At 42.2% G+C, this 22,397-nt stretch overlaps 1 protein-coding gene across 3 annotated transcripts in view; it reads left to right on the forward strand.

The window, feature by feature from the left end:
* ATP10B (ATPase phospholipid transporting 10B (putative)) overlaps positions 1-22,397 on the forward strand; it is a 310,749-nt gene that overhangs the window by 218,136 nt on the left and 70,216 nt on the right. For all 3 annotated transcript variants that reach the window (XM_049708452.1, XM_049708451.1, XM_033432029.2), the window contains 3 exons: positions 13,361-13,446; positions 17,391-17,497; positions 21,602-21,733. In XM_049708452.1, coding sequence (XP_049564409.1) covers positions 13,361-13,446; positions 17,391-17,497; positions 21,602-21,733 — 325 coding nt within the window. The remainder of the gene's footprint in view (positions 1-13,360; positions 13,447-17,390; positions 17,498-21,601; positions 21,734-22,397) is intronic.

A 22,397-nucleotide genomic window follows, 5' to 3' on the forward strand; every position in this document is an offset into this window, starting at 1 on the left:
CTCTAATTTAACTTCATATTTGAAATTGGCCTGTGAAGCAGGAGGGTACTGAGCAGCACAGCAATAAATATCCATTGCATCTATTCTGCATCAGGGCTATATAAGCCTAACTTAGGTACAACCAAGGTCATCTATGCTTAAGGAGGGGGGTCCAATGTCCTCTCTCCTATAGCTCCCAGTGGCATTTCCTCTTCCCCAAAAGCCCTTTCCCATCTGCCCTTTCTCTGCCTAGGCACCAGGTACGTGGGATGAATCCCTCCTTTCTTTGTGCTCCCATAGACTTCGTTCTTACCACTCTCAACCACTGCACATACCTCTTTGTAGTTCATTTAATAAATTCATTTACTCAACCAGCACCCGATTAGGTCCTTCTGTTGCCAGACACTGTGTTAGGATTTGTCACTGTTGTTGTTGTTATCACAGGGGTGACTCATTATGATCATCTCTTCTGGAAATAACTGAATATAGAGTTTCTCAAACTGGAATTCATACTCTCTTCTTTGTCACCTCTTTTGCCAAAACATGATGTACAAAACATTGGATCTCATGTCATTTTCTTGCATCTCAGTTATCCACAGCAATAAAAATGTGTACAGAAAAGAATGTCTTTGCAACACTCCCTTAAGGCTCCACTGCCCATCTGGTGGCAGCTGCCCATATTTCCAGCATGCATTCATGCATTCATTCACCAAGTATTGACTGAATGCCTTCTATACGGCAAGTACTATAGCATGTTCTGGGGGTCCAGGTGTAAACGAGAGACATACAGGCTCTAAGAGGGAATTAAACAGACAATTGTTAACAAACAATTCCACAAATAATTAATTGATTCCTTTTAGGAATGACAGAAGAAATCATTCTTTTTTCAGTATTAGCTTCACATGCCATACCCATGCCTTTTTGTTGGAAAAATGTCATGGGAAGATTTCAAGATTAAATTTAGTCTTCACCCTGAATAAAAATCAGAATATTTGTCCACTTAAAAAAAAGGGAACACAGACTATAAGGAATCCTTAAATAAACCTTTTCTCCCACAGCCCTCCAGCCCTCTCTGTGTGCTTTTGTGGGAATCACTGGGGCAGGTAGGAAGACCCAGTTACTTGCACACGCAGACAATTTCCTCATCCAGAGTCAGAGAGGAAAGTATCTGCCAGTCACTGTTGCAGGTTATCTTGAAAAGAACTCTGACCAGAAAGCGGAAAGGTTATCGAGTGCTGGTAAATGTCATTAGTTTTCAGATAGAATTCTCAGAAATCACAGGGTTGATTTGCATGTCAGGGAGGAAACCTCAGTTACCTGACTCAGCAGCTGGAGCATGAAGAACATTTAATTCTACCATTTATCCAAACTAGTATGCTAAAAAAAGAAAAAAAAATTTTTTAACCACTTTAAGTAGTACGCTTCTAAGGTCGCAGTATATCTCCTGTGTAGCTGCCCAGGTTGGTGTGGTTTGTGTACCCTGTAACCCCCATCCTTGCACAGTTCCTGTGAGCCTGTGAGTCCTTGCAGAGTCCACAAATGACTTACAAATGCTGCTTTGTCATCCTCCTCCTGGCGTGGAGTGGAGTTGGCTCTTCTAGTCGTCTAACCTGAGGGTTGTGTAAAAACACACTCTGAGAGCTTTGCAGAAGCTTGGCAATCCCTTGTTCAACTCTTCTTTTTCACATACATCACCAGCTTATGATAAAAGCTCAGTATATAAGTGCATTCTCTGTTGGAGGAAAGAGTTTAGCTGATTCTCTTTCTTCAATGAACAGAATCTTTCGTTTTATTTTTTTAATGCACTTAGCTCTTTATTTTTTTGTTTTGCTTTTCTTTTTCTTTGAGTTTTATTGAGATATAATTGACATACAGCACTGTTTCAGTTTAGGGTATAGAGTATAGTGATGTGACTGACACACATCATGAAATGATTACCACAATGAGTTTAGTGATCATCCATCATCTCATATAGATACACAATAAAAGAAAACGAAAAAGTATGTTTTTCTTTGTGATGAGGATTCTTAGGAGTTATTCTCTTACCAAGTTTCATATATAACATACAGCAATGTTAATTCATGTCAGCAATGTTAATCATGTGGTACATTCCTTATCTAATAGTTATTTATCTTATAACTAGAAGTTCGTACCTTTTACTGCCTTCATCCAATTCACCCCCACCTCCTGCCTCTGGTAACCATAAATCTGATCTCTTTTTTTATGAGTTTGTTTGATTGGTTGGCTGGTATTAAACTATAATTGACCTACAACACTGTGTTAGTCCTGGTGCACAACACAGTGATTCGATATTTCTATACATTACAAAATGATCACCGCAAATCTAGTTACCATCTGTCACCATACAAAGATACTACATTATTATTGACTATATTCCCCATATTGTACATTTCATCCCCATGGCTCATTTATTTTGTAACTGGAAGTTTGCTTTTGTTTCCCTTGCCTGAGGAACCAGATCCAAAACAATATTGCTAAGACTGATGTTAAAGAATGTACTGTCTATGTTTGCTTCTAGGAGATTTATGGTCTCAGGTCTCACATTTAAGTCTTTAATCCATTTTGAGTTTATTTTTGTATGTAGTATGAGAAAGTAGTACAGTTTATGTCACATGTAGCTGTCCAGTTTTCCCAGCACCATTTATTGAGGAGACTGTCTTTCCCCATTGTATGTTCTTGCCTCCTTTGTCATAAGTTAATTGACCATATAAACATGGGTTTACTTCTGGGCTCTCTATTCTGTTCCGTTGATCTATGTGTCATTTTTTATGCCAGTGCCATGCTGTTTTGATGACTGTAGCTTTGTAGTATAGTTTGAAATCAGGGAGTGTGATACTTCCAGTTCTTCTGTTCTTTCTCAACATTATTTTGGCTATTCTGCATCATTTGTGCTTCTAATTAAATTTTAGAATTATTTGTTCTAGTTCTGTAAAATTTACCATTGGTGTTTTAATAGGGATTATATTGAATCTATAGATTGCACTGGGCAGTATGGTCACTTTAACAATATTATTTCTTCCAATCCATGAGAATGGTGTATCTTTCCATTTGTTTGTGTTGTCTTCAGTTTCTTTTATCAGTGTCTTACAGTTTCCCAAATACAGGTCTTTAATCTCCTTGGTTAGATTTATTCCTAGGTATTTTATCCTTTTTGATGCAAATGTAAATGGGATTGTTTTCTTAATTTCTCTTTCTGATAGTTCATTGTTAGTGTATAGAAATGCAACAGGTTTCTATGTATTAATTTTGTATCCTGCAGCTTTACCACATTCACTGATGGGTTCTAGTAGTTTTTTGTTGGTGTCTTTAGCATTTTCTATGTGTAGTATCATGTCATCTGCAAATAGTGACCTTTTACTTCTTCCTTCCCTATTTCGATGCCTTTTACTTCTTTCTCTTGTCTGATTGCTATAGCTAGGTCTTCCAATACTATGTTGAATAAAAGTGGTAATAGTTGGCATCCTTGTCTAGTTCTTGATGTTAGAGGAAATGCTTTCAGCTTTTCACTGTTGAGTATGATGTTGCTTGCAGGTTTGTCTTACATGGGTTTTATTATGTTTAGTTGTATTCCCTCTATGCCCACTTCGTTGAGAGGTTTTCTTTTTACGTAAATGGATGTTGAGTTTCGTCAGAGCTTTTTCTGCATCTCTTGAGATGGCCATATGACATTTTATTCTTCAGTTTGTTAATATGGTGCATCACATTGATTTGCAGATATTGAATGATCCCTGCAGCCCTGGAATAAATCCCACTTTATCATGGTAAATGATCCTTTTAATGTATTGTTAAATTTGGTTTGCTAATAGTTTGTTGAGGATTTTTCCATATATATTTATCATTGATATTGGCCTGTAATTTTTCTTTTTTTTTTTAACATCTTTATTGGCGTATAATTGCTTTACAATGGTGTGTTAGTTTCTGCTTTATAACAAAGTGAATCAGTTATACATATACATATGTTCCCATATCTCTTCCCTCTTGCATCTCCCTCCCTCCCACCCTCCCTATTCCACCCCTCTAGGTGGTCACAAACCACCTAACTGATCTCCCTGTGCTATGCGGCTGCTTCCCACTAGCTATCTATTTTACGTTTGGTATTGTATATATGTCCATGCCACTCTCTCACTTTGTCACAGCTTACCCTTCCCCCTCCCCATATCTAATTTTTCTTTTTTGTCTTTGGTTTTGGAATCAGGGTGATGCTGAACTCATAGAATGAGTTTGAAAGCATTCCTCTTCAATTTTGAGGAATAGTTTGAGAAGCGTAGGAAGTAGCTCTTCTTTACGTATTTGGTAGAATTTACCTGTGAAGCCATCTGGTCCTGGAATTTTGCTTATTGGGAGTTTTTTGTGGTATTAGTGATCTGTTCATATTTTATATTTCTTTCTGATTCAGTCTTGAGAGATCATATGTTTCTACCAGTTTATCCATTCTTCTGTCTTTCCATTTTATTGGCATATAACTCTTCATAGTAATCTCTTCTGATCCTTTGTATTTCTGTGGTGTCAGTTGTAGCTTCCTTCATTTCTGACTTTTTTGAGTTTTCTCTCATTTTCTTGATGAGTCTGCCTAAAGCTTTATGAATTTTGTTTATCTTTTCAAAGAACCAGATCTTAATTTCATTGTTCTTTCTTTTTTGTTTTTTTAGTCTCTATTTCATTTATTTCCACTCTAATCTTTACTGTTTCTTTTCTTCTACTAACTTACAGTTTTGTTTGTTCTTCTTTTTCTAGTTAAAGTATAAGTTTATGTTGTTCTTTTGAGATTTTTCTTGTTTCCTGAGGTAAGCTTGTATCTCTATAGACTTCCTTCTTAGAGCTGCTTTTGCTGTGTTGCATAGATTTTGAATCATTGTGTTTCACAGGCTGGTGGGTGGGGCCAGGCCCCAGCTCTAATAGGCTAGAAAGAGGACTTCAAGATGGCAATTGGCAGCATCAGAGTCCTCGTGGTAGAATGAGCTTCTGAAAGTGACTTCCACCAGCATCTCCCAGAGGGAGTCCAAGTTGCCTCTTGCCTCTCTGGGAGGCTCTCCAAGATTAGTAAGTGGGTCTGACCCAGGCTCCTTTCAAATGACAGCCTTTGTTCTGGGTCTCAGAGTGTGTGAGATTTTGCATATGAATTTTAAGAATGAAGTCTCTGTTTCCTTCAGCTGTCCCATACACAAGCCCCGCTGGCCTTCAAAACAAGGTAGTCTAGGGGCTTGTCTTCCTCATGCAGAACTCCTGGGCTGGGGAGCCTGACGTAGGGCTCAGAACTTACTCCTTAGGGAGAACCTTTGCAGTTGTGAATTATCCTCCCATCTGTGGGTTGCTTACCTGGGGGTATGGGTCTTGACTATTACCACATCTCTGTACCTCCTACCCATCTCCTCGTGGTTCCTTCATTATAGCTTTAGTTTTGAAAGCTCTCTTCTGCTAGTCTTCAGGTCATTCTCATCGATAGTTGCTCTGTAAATAGTTATAATTTGATACGCCCATGGGAGGAGTTGAGCTCATGGTTTTCTTACTCTGCCATCTGGCTAGCAGAATCTTTCTTGAATATTTCCTAATGGCTGTAGAGGGGTTTCAGAATGGTCTGAGACATACTTCCTGTCCTGTAAGAGCTTAGAACTGTGGGTCCCTATTTTTCTTTAACATAAATACCCTCAGTGACTATCAAAAAATTTTGATAATCCTAACCCCCAAATCCCTCCTCCCTGAAAGTGGTTGTCTTTTCAGTGTCCGTTAGTTAAGAAAATAAATTAAAACAAAAAGCGACCATGAATTTGGTGATCTTTTTAAATGGATTTGTATTTATTGATCTCAGGAATTCCTACAGAAATTTGAAAACCATGTATGTGTTAGAGTTATTTTTACTCTGTCTACAGACAGCATTTTGGTGCACGTGGGGATGTATACACAAGTTGCAGTGCTTCATCTACCAGTTGGCTTATAGAAACAGCTTGGTATTTGACAAATAAAAGTGTAAAACATTTCAAGTTCCAAGTGAGTGGTATGGCTATTACAAATTGTCTAGGCTCAAAGGAAGGAGAATTTGTATGATCTATGGTAGACGTATGGGTCCTTAAGAGGTAAACCCTTGAGCTTGGCAATGAAGGTTTAAGGGAATTGTCAATGAGAAAAACTTGCAAAGAAATCATGCAAAAGGCTCAGAGGGTTTGCTCTATAAGAAGACAGCATTAAATGCTTACATCCAGCAAAGAACAAGCACAAGCTTTAGAATCAGACAAATGTGGGTGTTCATGAGCTGTGTGACCTTGGGCAAGTTACTTAGCATCACCAACACTCAGGTTTCTCTCTTATAAAATGGGACTAACCTGTCCTGAACACTTCACAGAAGAGTTGGGAAGATCAAATGAGATCACATAAATAAGGGGCAGCATTTTGTGAAGTGTGATTTTACCAAGTAAATACACATCATTATTTTTTAAAGGCCTAGAGATGTCCAGTGGACTGAGTAGACCACTGTGTTGATTAGGATTCTTTGTTTTCAAGGAACAGAAATGATTCTGGCTCACTTAAACAAAACGGAATTATCAAAAAAATGTGCTGGGAGGTGAGGTGGAAGGGGTGAAGTACACAATATGACTCACAGATTCTAAGGAAATCTGAAGAACCAGGCTCAGAAACAAGTACCAGGAAATTTCAACTCAGCAGGAGAATATCGGTAGCAGCAATTACTTAATGTTCTCCTTCGTTTTTCCTTCCCTGAGTTATTCTACTCAAGGCAAAGTCCCACAGCGAGCAAATTTAGTGGGCAGGGCATCGTGATTTATAGTCTCATTAAGATTATGAACCAGGGAGAAAAGGTAGTTTTCCAAAAGGAAGTTAAAGGATTGTTAAAGAAAGGAGAACACGATAGAGAGTGAGTCACCAGAAAACATCTATCCACTACAGACAATTTCAAAAGATCATCCATACATTTATGTAATCATATTTATTGATGAACTTTGAATAATAGTGAAAAATAAGCCTAGGAAAGTAAGAGTTGAGGCTAATTCAAAGGAAATGGCTTAGTCTAGATACAGGAATATATCACAACCTCTTTGTTTCACCATGGCCTTCCCGGTTGCCCCAGGAGGATACAGCCTACTGTATCTAGGGCATAGGTCAGTGAGGAGTACATTAATCCCGGAGAGTCATTACACACTAACACTTGGCTCACTTTCCTTTGCTTTCACTGATACCACCATTGACACATACAGCTAAACTGGGAACTTTGAGTTGTTTTATGGCTGCAATAATTGATTTGTGTCAATAACCTCTTCCTTCTCTCTAATTCTCACTTCCATGGCTCATACATAGATCGTTGGATGGATGGATGGATGGATGGATGGATGGATGGATGGATGGATGGATGGGAGACTAGTCTGGCCCATGTTGGGATCTAGGATTTTGACTACTTTTTTTCTTTTTTTTATTAGTTGAGCCAAAGAATTTCCTTGCAAGAAGCAATCTTATTCCCATGAATCAAAGTTAAGATTTGTACCTGGGGCTTTTCCTACTTGTGTGGGGCAGTCTTTACAGAGAGGTCTTCTTTGTTACCTCCTCATCCATCACCTTTCAGTATTTATATTTATAGTATTCATCTCCCCAGCACTAACCTTACCTCTCCAAATCTTTATAGGGTGCCTGTTAACACAAGGTATCACAGGAGATGCTCTAGAGGAAGCTGACAGTTTACTCAAGGAAGCAGAGATCTAGATACATCAGTGTTAAATGGAGGCATGAGAGTTGATGTGGAAACATGTTAAAAGAGCAATTTTTGTTGGCTAGGGTGAAACAGTCTTTGGGGATATGGGTGGGCTTCATAGAGGAGGTGGCAGATAAAAAACCTCTCAAATGTTAAAAATATATATAAAGTAATAATTCTCAGAAGAATGTTCTCTGTCTAGGCAATTTAGTATCTTAACCTCTACCTTTTGAAGGTACCCTACTTTAAAATGCCAATTATACTTGGAAGAGGTAACACACCACATTGCTTATTAGTTGTAGTAATTTTTCTATATTTTCTACTATATATTAAAAATGAATTCTTTTTTCATAACAAATCCCCTTTTATTTATTTTTGGCTGCGTTGGGTCTTTGTTGCTGCATGCAGGCCTTCTCTACTTGTGGTGAGCAGGGGCTACTCTTCATTGCAGTGCACGGGCTTCTCATTGCAGTGGCTTCTCTTGCTGCGGAGCATGGGCTCTAGGCGTGCGGTCTTTAGTAGCTGTAGCACAGGAGGAGCTCAGTAGTTGTGACTCACGGGCTCTAGAGCACAGGCTCAGTAGTTGTGGCTCACGGGCTCTAGAGTGCAGGCTCAGTAGTTGTGGTGCACAGGCTTAGTTGCTCTGTGACATGCGGGATCTTCCCTGACCAGGGCTCGAACCCATGTCCCCTGCATTGGCAGGTGGATTCTTAACCACTGTGCCACAGGGAAGCGCCCCCCTTTTATTTGTAACTGTAGGATAGTACATATATTGCCAGGAACCTCCACCATGCTTATACAGTAGCTTCTGTGGTATACAAATGATATATACAGATTTCTCTTATTACAAGTCATTATGACCCCCAGTCATAAAACCTAACTTTTTTCCAACTGAAGAGAAGAAAATAAAGAAATTTGGATTGTGTCCTTTCCTAATGGACTGTTAGGATAGAGGGTATTCTCAATCTCTGCAACTTCATCTCCTGTTAACTTGGAACTTTTTCTAGAGCAATTTTTTGTTCTTCCCCCTCCCCCAAGGGACATTTGGAAATGTCTGTAAACATTTTTGGCTGTCACAACTGAGGGGGAGAAGGAGAGGGTGCTACTGGCATCAAGTTGGTAAAGGCCAGGGGTGCTGCTAAACATCAAAGAATTATCCAGCCCAAAATGTCAAGAGTGGCAAGTTGAGCTACCCTGGTCTAAAAATGCCTTGAGCTGCCAATCAACCAGATGTCTATGTAGACACTAGAAAAAATGAAAGTGAGCCAGTGCAAAACCTTTCATGAAACATAAATACAAATCTTTTAGAAACAATCAAAGAAATAAAAAAATGTTAATAGCAGTAAATCAAAGGTCAGCAGGACAATATTATGTAATGTACTTTTTGATTCTTCCTTATCTGACCCAAGTTAAGAAGGGTGGTAGTGATGGTGATAATGATGATAGTTTCTAGACACTGGGGTTTGCGTACATTTTTTATTGAGATACAAGTGGCATATAACATTATATTAGTTCTAGGTGTCTACCATAATGATTTTATATTTGTATATATTGTGAAATGATCACAATAAGTCTAAGTTAATATCTGTCATCATACATAGTTACTTTTTTTCTTATGAACAGAACTTTTAAGGTGTACTCCCTTAGCAACTTTCAAATATGCAATACAGTATTATTAAATATTGTTGCCATGCTTATGTTATATTCCTTGACTTATTTATTTTTTAACTGGAAGTTTGTAACTTTTGACCCCCTTCACCCATTTCACCCACCCACAACTCCCTGCCTCTGGCAATAAGCTTTTTTCTTTAAATTTAGATTCCACGTACAGTTGACCCTTGAATAACACTGGGGTCAGGGATGCTAGCCATCCACACAGTGGAAAATCCACATATAATTTATAGTCGGTCCTCTGTACTCGCAGTTCCACATCTACCAATTCAACCGACCACAGATCGGGTAGCACTGTAGTATTCACTATTGAAAAACCTGCATAAGTGGATCCACACAGTTCAAACCCACGTTGTTCAAGAGTCAACTATATACAGACCTCATTTATTGTACTTCGGTCATAGGAAGTGGAAAAGGAATATAGAAAAGGAAATAGAGCCAAAAGGAGATCTTAAACAATAATCTTTCATTGTGCATCAAAATAACACTGTGGGGCTTCCCTGGTGGCGCAGTGGTTGGGAGTCCACCTGCCGATGCAGGGGACACGGGTTCGTGCCCCGGTCCGGGAAGATCCCACATGCCGCGGAGTGGCTGGGCCCGTGAGCCATGGCCGCTGAGCCTATGCGTCCAGAGCCTGTGCTCTGCAGCGGGAGAGGCCACAACAGTGAGAGGCCCGCATACCGCAAAAAAAAGTTAAAAAAAAAATAATAACACTGTGGTTTAAGAGAGCAGGCTGTGTGGCATCAGACGTCCTGAGGTTAAAGCCCGTCTTCTGCTTTGCTAGCCGTGCACCGTTGGGAAAATTCACTGAATCTCTCTAAGCCTTAGTTCCTTCATTTGTAAAATAGGGTAATAATAGTACCTACCTGGTGGAGTTATTGTGTGAATTCAAGAGAATAGCATGTATAAAATATTTAGTTATACTTGACACACAATAAGCATTCAGTAAGTACTGTAATAATAATAATAATGAGAGGAGAAAGTGGAATAAATGTATTGGTGACGATGACGATGATAACAAAGACAATAATGATTGATGATTGGCTCTGGAGTCTGATGATGTGGATTGCATTGCTGGCTCTGTTACTTACCAACCATAAGACAATTGCTTTATTGAATCTGCATTTGCACTTCTGTCCACACCTCTTAAGGTTACTGTGAGAACTTAATGACAGGTGCCTGGTACATAGTAAATACTCCAGATCAGTAGGTCTGGCCTGAAGAACCACAAACACACTGTGCTCTCTGGAAAGGGTTTGCCTTTTCCTGTACCCTGATGGCTGTTCCTTTCATAAGGACAACACCTTAGGTAAAAGGCTGCGTCTGAAAGAAAAGGTGGTTAGGTGGGCTTCATTCCCAAGCTAAGAAAAGCTAAGGGGTAGTGAGTCAGAAGTGAATCAGAAATTCCTGAACAAGGTAAAAAATAAGGACCCTGATAGATTTGTAGGGCTTGGCAATGCCCCCGCCGCTGCTGTCCTTGAGTTCTCCTAGCAGCTCCCTAGAGTGAGTTACAGGAAAGCCTAAGAAAAAAGCAATGCTGATGGGGTCTCTGGAGACAGCAGGGCCGTGTGGCCCTCTCCACAGTCCATCTCGGGGAGGAACAGAAGGGGCCCGAGGACAGAGAGCTAGAAAGGGCGAAATCACCTCTCCGTGTAGAGAGGGAGACAGAGCACCCAAGGCCAGTGCCCAGAAGAATAAAAGAGCAAGGGATGCTTCAAGAGGAAGGTCATTGGGAAGCCCCACTGAGGGACAAGAGACTTGAGCACTGCCAGGGATCCGCCAGGTACGATTAAACAGCTGACAGGGACTCACTGCAGCAGGATCATTAGCTCTCAGACCCTGCTGCCGCTCACATCTGAAATAAGTTTGGATTTAGAAAGCTAGCAATGAGCTGAGCGGTACAGATCAGGAGGGAAGCACACGGCTTAATCAGGGCCGTGAAAGCAGCTGACAAATTACAGCATGATTTGTCATCATCTCAGAACTCGGCAAGTGTTTGTCCCTGAAAGAATCAATACTTGGAGGGAAGAGGGCTGTATTTTTAGAAACTCCTGGATGGTTAATTTATTTCAAGTGAATGGAGAGTTTATGTTGGTGCCCCACAGAACCAATGGACAGTATATTTACACGAAGCCAGAAAATGCTATCATTTCTTCTAATCAATTTACTCCTTTGAACAGCTGTACCTTGAAGCTTGGAGTGATAAATTCACTCCCCGTGCTAAAAGCTCTACCCTGGAAACCACTTCCAATCCCACCTTTAGTAGTACTTCATTCTATATGCATAGCATGTTATACCTTTCAAAACTTTCCCACATGGATTCTATCTTCTGGGGCACAAGTGAGATGGACAGGGAGGGGGTGTCAGCCCCATTCTACAGAGGAGAAAACTGAGGCTCGAGAGTTGAATGTACTATTAGGCAATGTGGGGTAGAATTAGAAAGCAAGATCTCCCCACCCCTAGTTGTGTCTTCCCACTCATTGAACTTAAAGAGATTGTACAACTAAAATACTGAATGAAAGAGAAAAAGTGAAGTCAAGAATGTGTTTTAAATGCTTTGCTATAAGAATGTTCACCAGGGGGCAGTGTGCTGTGCAAGTAAAGAACAGAGGGTCTGCACTCAGACTTGGATTCAAATCCCAGTCTTGATATGACCACGGACAGCCACTTAACCCTTGTGAGTCACAGTTTTCCCATCTCTAAAGAGGGACTAATCAAAGTACTTACTTCATAAAATGATTGAAAGCTTGAAAAAAAAATAGCATTTCTTAAGTTCTCATTGCAGCATCTGACAGAAATAAGAGTCTAGTAAATGCTACTTGTTTTGTGGGTTTTTTTGTTTGTTTTTTGAGAATTTTTTTAATTTATTTATTTTTGGCTGCGTTGGGCCTTGTGGCTGCACGTGGGCTTTCTCTAGTTGCAGCGAGCGGGGGCTATTCTTTGTTGCAGTGCACGGGCTTCCCATCGTGGTGGCTTCTCTTTGCTGCAGAGCACAGGCCCCAGGTGTGCGGGCTTCAGTAGTTGTGGCTCACGGGCTCAGTAGTTGTGGCTCATGGGCTCCAGAGCACAGGCTCAGTAGTTGTGGTGCACGGGCTCAGATGCTCTGCGGCACACGGGATCCTCCCAGACCAGGGCTCTAACCCATGTCCCCGGCACCAGCAGGCAGACTCCCAACCACCTTGCCACCAGGGAAGTCCCTACTTATTTTATTAGCTACTATTTGCACAGCATTTTTGCAATAGCCAAACAATTGAAACCATGTCAATGTTCAGTAGTGAAAGAATTAAATGAAATAGGGCTACACTCATGCAATAGGTATTTATCCAGGTAACATGTAAAAATGTTCAAGTTGTATGAACACTAAATCTCATTGTTGAAATGCATAAATGTGTGTGTTTGTCCATACATAAATGTGTATGTAGGTATATGCATATATTTTTTAAAGCCTGGAAGTTCTGTATACACATGAATATTGGCTAGCTGTAGGTTGTGTGATTTATAATCTCTACTTTTTTGATCATCTGTTTCTATGCTGCCCAGTTTGGTAGCCACTAGCCGCCATGTGGCTATTTAACTTTAAATTAGTTAAGTGAAATTAAATAAAATTTAAAAATCAGTTCCTCAGTCATACTACCATATTTCAACAGCCACATGCAATGCGTGGCTTCTACATTATACAGTGCAGACATAGAACATTTCCATCATTGCAGTAAATTCTGTGGGGCAGCTTGAGTCTAGAGACTCAAACCCAGGCCGGGGAAAAGTGGTCAGGACAGGGCCCTCCCTTTGCAGCGCATCCAACTTTTCATCTGCATCTATTCTCTCCTCCTTAATGAGGATTTAACCGTTTCTTTTAACACATTACAACTATCACAGTGTGACAAAGCGGGGATTACCTTATTTGCAATGGTTCTAACAGTGATTAGCTCTCCTGATGATCCTATTAAAACGAGATCCCTCTGACTTAATAACCTCACAGCGTCCTCTCTTTCACAGGAGGTACAGTTCCAACCAGAAGGTTTCCACAACATCATCGTGTGTGAGAAGCCTAACAACCACCTTAACAGGTTTAAAGGTTATATGTAAGTATGTGCTGCCTGTGTGCTGCTTGTAAATATCTCCTCTGCAGCTAGAAAACATTTTTTCTTGAAATGGCCAAACAGATAAGCATCTGGGTCCTAAGGAAGTTTATTTCTTTTTATCACAAAAAAAAGGGCTAGAGAAAACTAACTAAATTGGGAAAACTTTTCTAGTCTTTTTTTTTTTTTTTTTTTTTTTGCTGGAGTGATATTTAATTATCTCACAGGGTTAAATTCACTAATAGTTCAGAACTCTGGTAAAACAGCATCAAAATCGAGACCACACTCTGATTCAGGCGAGGCAAGTATGATTGAATTTAGATCAGATTCCTGAAGGGGCCTTTACTGCCCTGTAGGTAAGAACAGACCTAGGTTCGAAACCAGGCTCTATCACTTACAAGCTGTGTGACCTTGAGTAAATTAATTAACCTCTCTGGGCCTTCATTTCCACATCTGTAAAATAAAGATTATATCTACATCACAGGATTTTTCTTGTCTAAGAACTGATCATATGCAAAGCCCGTAGCACAGAAACTGGCACAGAGTAGATCGTTAATGCGACTGCTGCTGTTGCAATTATTGTTGTTATTGTTCCTCACCTCTGGTTCAGCATAAGAGTTTTACTGTAATTTTGCTCCCACATTTGACTGCCGGTCTTACTGGAAAAAAAAAAAAAAAGAGTAGTGGTAACAGATGTGAATAAATGCCCGTATTCTGGCTTTAAGAGTTAGAGGACTTTCACAGAACATCGTCTCATTTAATCTGCAAAACAACCCAGGGAAGTGAGAATTATGATTCCCATTTTTCAGATGGGACATCTGATGATAAGATTTTTCAGGATTCTCCCAGAGGCACACAGCAGCTTCAAGGCAAAGCCAGGACTTACAGCTGGGTCTTTTCACTCCAACCCCGGTGTGTTTTCCATTGTCTGCACGCACAGCTCAGACATGTTATAGCAACTTCTCTACCAATGTGCCCTGCAATGAAGCTTAAGAAGGCTTCTTGGGAGGCAGGTGTCAATGCTTTCCCTCCACCCACATTTTCTCAGGCCATATGAGATATCTTGAGGAGCAAGATAAGAGGGGAAAGGGTAAGAACAGTACAAGAGAAATAGCAGCTTTTCAATGCAAATTACTTTTTAAAAGCTCATAGAGAGCAGACGGAGACAGGCGAGAAGGGCACGAGCTCCTGGGGGAGAAGAGGGTTCGTTGCAGTCATCTGGCAAGGTAGAGCTTGGCACCTGCCTGGGCAAGGAGTCTACCCCTCGTGCCCGAGTTTTGTGGATTTGGTTCATCCCAAGTGACCCATGCCTTGAGCGATTCTTCCTCTTAGAGAGCAGCCTCATCGCTGGGTTTCTCTTTGTAATCCTTTCTCCCCCAAACAGCTCATGCCAGCACCCAGCCTTTCTAAGCTTCATCCTGGGCTCTGGCCCTTCATCTCAGACAGAACTTTCCCAGTTCCATTCAACCCCCAGCACCTCCTCTTCCTGGCTGCTGCCCTTAGAGTTGTCTTTCCCCACCTGCCCGGGCCTCATGGGTGAGCCCTGAAAGTCCAGTTGGTCAGTCCAGCAGCCAACCCACGGGATGCTGGGGAATTCACTGTGGTCCTACATCCCTGCCAAGGCCCAGCACCCACAGATGATAAGCACTATTTTCCTGAACAAACCCACTGCCTGATGCCTCCAGGTCTCCGGAAACTTCTTTGGGTCCCCTTAATTTAGGAGTTCTCCTGGGGATAGCCAGGTTGGCTAGAAGATGAGTAGTTTTTAATGCTTTGAAGGTTAGGAATGTCAGATTTGAAAATGTAACTTTTAAACAATAAGATCTCTATAAAGGAGTGGTTCTCAAACCCCATCTCCTCCGCCCCATCAGAGGACCTTTAGCGAGTCTGGACACATTGTTGGTTGTCACAACTAGGGAAAGGGGTGCTGCTGGCATCTGGTAGGTAGAGGCCAGGGCTGCTGCTCGGCACCCTACAAAGCACAGGACAGCCCCCACGACAAAGAACGATCCCACAAAGCATGTCAGTAGTGTTGAGGTGGAGAAATATGCTCCCCCTCATAATGCTCTGAGTTGGTTAAATAAACATCCCTGGGGCTTCCCTGGTGGCACAGTGGTTGAGAGTCCGCCTGCCGATGCAGGGGACACGGGTTCGTGCCCCAGTCCGGGAAGATCCCACATGCCACGGAGCGGCTGGGCCCGTGAGCCATGGCCGCTGAGCCTGCGCGTCCGGAGCCTGTGCTCCGCCACGGGAGAGGCCCACGTACGCAAAAAAAATCCCTGTAAACAGAGCACTAAATAGAAGAGCTATGAGATGGCTAATCTCTTTCTACCATCCATTGAAAAAGGAACATTATGACCGGGAGAAAAAGATGCTGTCATATGTTATCACCTCAGAGAATCATAAAAAAACGCTCTTTAAACTACTAGCTACTGACACTGAATCATTCAAGTTTCTATCCCAATATTCTATCCATAGCCAACTCCCTCCTTGATAAAGAGAGGTAGGTCATAAAATTTAGCCATTCTCGGACCACCTTTATGATTTGTATCACATTCATAAAACACCTCTACTTTCCAACTTTTTAATTGGCTTTCTTTATTTCCAAAGGAAAATGTATGTTACTGGCACTGTGGGCATCAAGCATCACTGCCCTATGTAGGTTGCCATAGATTTATGGCAGTATTGCTTTCCATGTATAAATTTCATAACAGTAAAATTAATAAAATGAAATCAAAACCCTTATTATTTCATTCTGACTACAGACTATTACTTGCCAAAGCCTCCTCTGTGTTGAAAAGTTAGAGAAATAAGGGCTAGAAAAAAGTTAACGAAATACTAAGACATTTCCTCGTTAGATTTCAAAGAATTGCAAATGGGAATGACTCCGATTCAATGTCAATTAACGGGGTGCTACCTTGGGAACCCTGGTGTAGTGAAAACCACATGAGGGTTGGTGTCTGGGGCCTGGGTTCCCAAGTCCTAGGATATTCCAGGTACTGGGTGAGTGGCCTTGGAAAAGTCTCTCACCCTCTCTGAGCTTCATCTTTCTTACGAGTGAGGATGATCACCGTACTAACTTCCCAGAGCTGTGAAGAGACAAATAAAATAATGTAAATAAATGTAGTTTACAAACACAGTAAAGAATTATTATTAAGAGGAGTATTGAGTGGCAGTATAGCACTCTGGAGGCAGACTCCCTGGGTTTGAATCCCCTTTCTGCCACATACTAGCTCTGTGAACTTGCCTCAATTTCCCTATCTATAGAATGAGTAGGAAACATGACCTATCTTATAAGATTGTCATGACCATTAATTAATACATGGAAAACACTTATAACTGGACCTAGAGACATGAAGCATTAAAGAATTAGAAGGAGAAAAATCCCTAAGGGTTCAGATTATTACTTTTCTGTTCTCCCCAATGTTGGGGGAAAGTTATATTTAAAATTCCTGAAAAACCCAAATGGAGGGCATCAGGATAGAATAAGGGCCAGACGCTGCGTAATCACTAATGTGGACTGACTCAGAAGTTTCTAGGGTGAGGTGGAAAATTGCAGTGCTTCTGGAGGCTAGAGAAAGGGATACACTCCATGTACCTCGCTTTTGAGAAGCTGCCATGCACGATGTTGCACAGGGTCGCTGGTCCACCTCCTGTGAGGTCTGTTTATTTTAAGGCTTCCTCAGCAGAGTTCTGCCTTTTAGGTGAGTAAATGATTACGTCCTTAGGGATGGGTAATTCCCTTCTAATGGTCCAGCCCCCACTAGACATCCCAGGAGCAATGAAAGGTTGCACTTGAACACGGGGATTAGATTCTGAGTTAATATCACTCTTCTGAGGAAGAGAGAGAAGAGGGATCTTGTCACTCGCCCCTCTAATTCTATGACACTCACCGGTGACAGCGTGGAGAGGCCACCAAACAGCTCCCTGTCTTTCCTCATCCCCAGGGAACATCCCGACCAGAGCAGAACCGGCTTTGGCAGTGAGAGTCTTCTGCTTCGAGGCTGCACCATCAGAAACACCAAAGTGGCTGTTGGCATTGTCATCTACGCGGGTAACTGTCCCTGGACAGCTTCCTATGTCCCTGTCCTTTATCCTCTCTCCAAAACCTCCTCCAAATTTATCTTCAGTCAGTGGGAACTCACATCAGTTCTAAGGAGTAGAGTCATGTGACTTCCCATTTCTCAGCTAAGCAAACTGAGGCTGGAATCACAGCAGCTCACTTGGTCCACAGAGACATAATTCAGTTCCAAATTACTGTCACTCATCCAGATAAGACAGGGAGGGGGACTCATGCTCATGTGTCCCTAACACTTTTCTGACACTAACCACAGGTGGGATGAAGAGTATCTCCTTGAGCCTGAGGAATAACCTCACCAAACTTAGCAACTTCACCTTGTGTGCCTCAGTGTCCTCAGCTATACAACAGGAAGAATATTTCTACCTGCCCCATAGGCCCCCCATGAGGGTCCAGTGACCCAGCACATGGAAAGAACCCAGAACTGTGTGTAGCAAGTGAGGGCGGGATGGGTTTTAGTTATTGTTTTTATTATTACCTCTATTCATTTTGTGTCTACATATATGGTGGCCTATCTCTCCTTTGCACTTTGATTTTGCTTCCCATTGATAAAAGGTAACAGCAGCACTTCTCACAATGGTACCTGAAGTATTGGAGGGAGGTCTTGGGACTGCTGTATCCCCAGTACCTAGCACCTGGCACTCAGTGGGTACTCAGTACGTGTCTATTGTTACGTGAACAACTGCAGACTTCTTCTATAGAGGAAACACAGTCCCCCTGGAGTGTCTCCCTTCCCTGGAAGTCTCCAGCATACGTTTCCCTGGATCTTCCACTCACTGGGACACCTTGTAGTATTTCATTTGCTTGTTACTTTGTTTGATTTGATTCGTTTTGGTCGGAGTAGACTCCCACTTTTGTTAGACATAGAAGAGTACTAAAACATCAATCCACCCTAAGATTCCCTTTGGGGGACTGTGAAAGAAAAATAGGTTTTTCAACAAATGCTGGAGAAGGTGTGGAGAAAAGGGAACCCTCTTGCACTGCTGGTGGGAATGTAAATTGATACAGCCGCTATGGAGAACAGTATGGAGGTTCCCGAAAAAACTAAAAATAGAGCTACCATATGACACAGCAATCCCACTACTGGACACATGCCCTGACAAAACCATAATTCAGAAAGACACGTGGACCCCCATGTTCATTGTAGCACTATTTACAATAGCCAGGTCATGGAAACAACCTAAATGTCCACTGGCAGATGAATGGATAAAGAAGATGTGGTACATATACACAATGGAATATTACTCAGCCATAAAAAGGAACAAAATTGGGTCATTTGTAGAGACATGGATGGACCTAGAGACTGTCATACAGAGTGAAGTAAGTCAAAAAGAGAAAAACAAATATATTAACGCATATATGTGGAATCTAGAAAAATGGTACAGATGAACCAGTTTGCAAGGCAGAAATAGAGACACAGATGCAGAGAACAAATGTATGGACACCAAGGGGGGAAAATGAGGGGAGGCGGTGGTGGTGGGATGAATTGGGAGATTGGGATTGACATATATACACTAATATGTATAAAATAGATAACTAATAAGAACCTGCAGTATAAAAAATAATCAAATTAAATTTAAAAAAAAACAAAAATATGTTTTTTAAAAAGTTGTGTCACAATCTAGCTGGCTTTCCCTAATTTGGGGGAGGGATGTTATATTTGTCAGTACAGGTCACTGCTTTCAAGGGTCTTTGGCAATGGAGTTCAATGCCATCTGGTAGACCTAGTAGACAAGAACACTTCCACAATGCCTACCGCCCTAAAAAACCTGCATAGACACGGATTTGCTTCTCTGCCTAATCAGAAACAAAGGTCGGAGTGGGTGATGGGAGCGGTGTGTGGGGAGGCAGATGGAGGGAGAGTTAATCGTGACTGGGGACTCAGGCGGCCTGGGGCTGAATCGCTGCCTGGCTGCAAGTTGCTGAGAAGCTGGCTCAGTTTTCACCACAAGGAGCACTGATAACCCCTGCCTCCTAGGGTTATAAGGTTCACAATGCCTGGCACCCATTAGGGCCTCAAGAAATGTGAGCAAAAATGGTGCAAATTGTGTTTAGTGTTACTGTGTAGACCAGGGGTTCTCCACCTCAGCACCATTGACATTTGTTCCAGATTGTTCTTTGTGGTGGGGGCCACCCTATAGGGTGTTTAGCAGCATCCCTGGCTTCTGCTCACTAGATGTCATTAGCACCATCTCCTCAAAGGTGACAACCAAAAATTTCTCATGACTTGGCCAGGTGTCCCCTGGGGAGAATGACTGGCCTAGAGCTACATTCTCTGCCTTGGTAATACAGATGGACAAAGTGGGAGCACCTCAGAGTCAAAGGCCAGAAGATGGACAAGTGAGCTTTCCAGAAGGAAGAGATTCAGTGTGGAGGTATGCGCTCCTCACAGCAAACGTTTATTGAGCCCCTACTGTGTACTGGAAACTAATTTAGGTACTTTGTGTATATCAGTTCACTCCCCCACCCCAAAACACGCAACAATTATATCTCATTTTGCAGATAAGGGGTTGAGTTACAAAAGGATTAATTCCCCCAAGGTCACATGTCTCCTGAGATTAATTCCCTATAACCCAAGGTCAGGTACCTGCAGAGCCAAGCTCTGTCGGACACTAGAGCCCACATTCTATCCACTACACCATACTGCCTCCCCCTTGAGCCCAAATTTTGCCAAAAGAACAGGGGGATCTTAGGAAGTGAGGAAGCACGTGGGTGAAGGGGGTGGTCCGAGGACCCCTTTTACGGGGTGAGCCTGGGGCACGCAGGAACCACAGCTGTGTCAGCCCCTGCACAGCTGCAGCAACTTGAGTCTAATTTAATAAGCCTAGCATGCTCACGCCTACAGTTTTGTTGCTGCTTTAAATCCACGAGGCCACCAGGTAAGTAGCATTAAACCACACACTGCTGGAGCTGATGTATTGGTTTTCTCTAATTTTGCACAGAAAATGTGTGACGGGTCTCTTTTAATTTGACTGCTGAGGGGTACAGCGTGGTGAATACAATTTGGCAGCCCCAAAGGGGAGGCTCTGTTCTAAAGACAAAGGCTCAGTTTGACTCTCAACTCTTAGCTGGGTGGTTTGGGTTCCAGGAGTTACTGGAAGGAGAAATAGACTGGGAGTCAGAATCCTGGGTTCTCCATGTGGCTCTGGTGTCAATTTATTCTTTTGTTTGGAGCAGGTCCCTTCTACGTTTTGGTCCTGAATTTCTCTAATTGGAAAAAAAAAGGGCGGTGGGTGCCTGAATTAGCTCAGTAGTTTTAAAATTTTACTGTCTTTTCTTTAAACAGAACTTTATGCAGAACTCCAGGGTAGGAGAGTAGCTGCCCAGAGTTAATGCTGGGGTGGAGACCTTTAGCCACTACCACTCTTGCATGAGCACGACAACACCTTAGGCAAAGAAGCAAGCATGATAATTACTGGCCTCAAGTACAGTCCTGCCACAGGGCCTTGGCACATACTGTTCCCCAGCCTAAAACCCTTTTCTCCCAACTCTTCTCTCTCCCTTCAGGTCTCTCTCAAATGTCACCTCCTCTGAGAAGCCTTCCCTGACCACACTCGAACACCATCTCTTATTTATTAGCCCTTTATTTATTGTTTACTTCATGGGACTTATGGCTAACTGTAATTACCTTATTTACTTATTTCCCTGTATATTTTCACCAGATTGTGAATCATCTTTCTTACCACTGTATCCCACCACTGAGCCCATAACAGCACCTCTGTGCAAATTAGAAAAAGATGGCCCTTCCTCAAGACAGCTTACTGTCATTTGCTACAAATGTGTCCTAATGGACTTACAAATCTATGACAGCTACAAAATGAGGGCTACCTCTCGAGTTGTGCAAGGGCACAGCCTGTGCACAGTAGCTCCGTCCATGCCCACCAGTGTCTGGCAGGTAGGGGATGTTCAGTAAAAACCTGCCGACAAGTTGTGTGAGGTCTCTCCGGCCGTTCCCAGAACCTCCCTGCAGCAGGACAGATTCAGGTTAGAGAATGAAGCTTCTCTTGTATCGAAATCTCATGGGAGAAGAGCCAGAGGCAAACAGGGGCCAAGGGCTGACGATCTCATTTTCTCTCAAAGGCCATGAGACAAAAGCCATGCTGAACAACAGCGGCCCGCGGTACAAACGCAGCAAGATCGAGCGGCGCATGAACACAGACATCTTCTTCTGCATCGGGATCCTCTTCCTCATGTGCCTCACTGGGGCTGTAGGTATGGAATGTTCTGGAAAGGACAACCCCACAATCATCTTCTGTTTCTCTGGGCGAGTTGCTGCAACTCGGAGCCTCAGTTTCCTCATCTAAAGAAAGAAAAGCCTCAAAGAAAGCCTACTCCGTATTTTAACAGGGTGCCAATTAAGTACAAATGCAGATGACATTCTCCTGAAAGTAGTATGCACTCTAAATCTTAGGAAGAGCGTCTATCATGTATCTGTCCAAGAAATACTTCCTGAACCCAGGCACCCCCTTGTCATGAAAGGGTAACGAGATGAATCAGTCACAGGACCGGTCCTCAAAGAGCAGGAAGGTCCTCATAGTCTAGTAGGAGGAAGTCCAACCTGAGAACAGAATCAGTAACACCATCTGTCCCACTCAGTGAGGGTGGTACCAGGTACTGTGCTCGTGTCCTAGTGCCACTGTCAAAAGTCAACACAGATTAAGTGGTTTAAAACAATGCTAGTTGATTCTGTTATAGCTGTGGAGTTCAGAAGTCCAAAGTCGGTTTCACTGGATTGAGACCAAGGTGTCCTCAGGGCTGCAGATTCCACGGGGAGAATCGGTCCCTTGTCTTTTTCAGTTTCTACTGTCTGCCTGTGTTTCTCCCTTTGAAGCATCTTCTTTCATTTTCAAAGCTCATTACTCCAATTTCCACTCAC

This window comes from Orcinus orca, chromosome 3 (genome assembly GCF_937001465.1).
Source record: "Orcinus orca chromosome 3, mOrcOrc1.1, whole genome shotgun sequence".
NCBI classification, from domain to species: Eukaryota; Metazoa; Chordata; class Mammalia; order Artiodactyla; family Delphinidae; genus Orcinus; species Orcinus orca.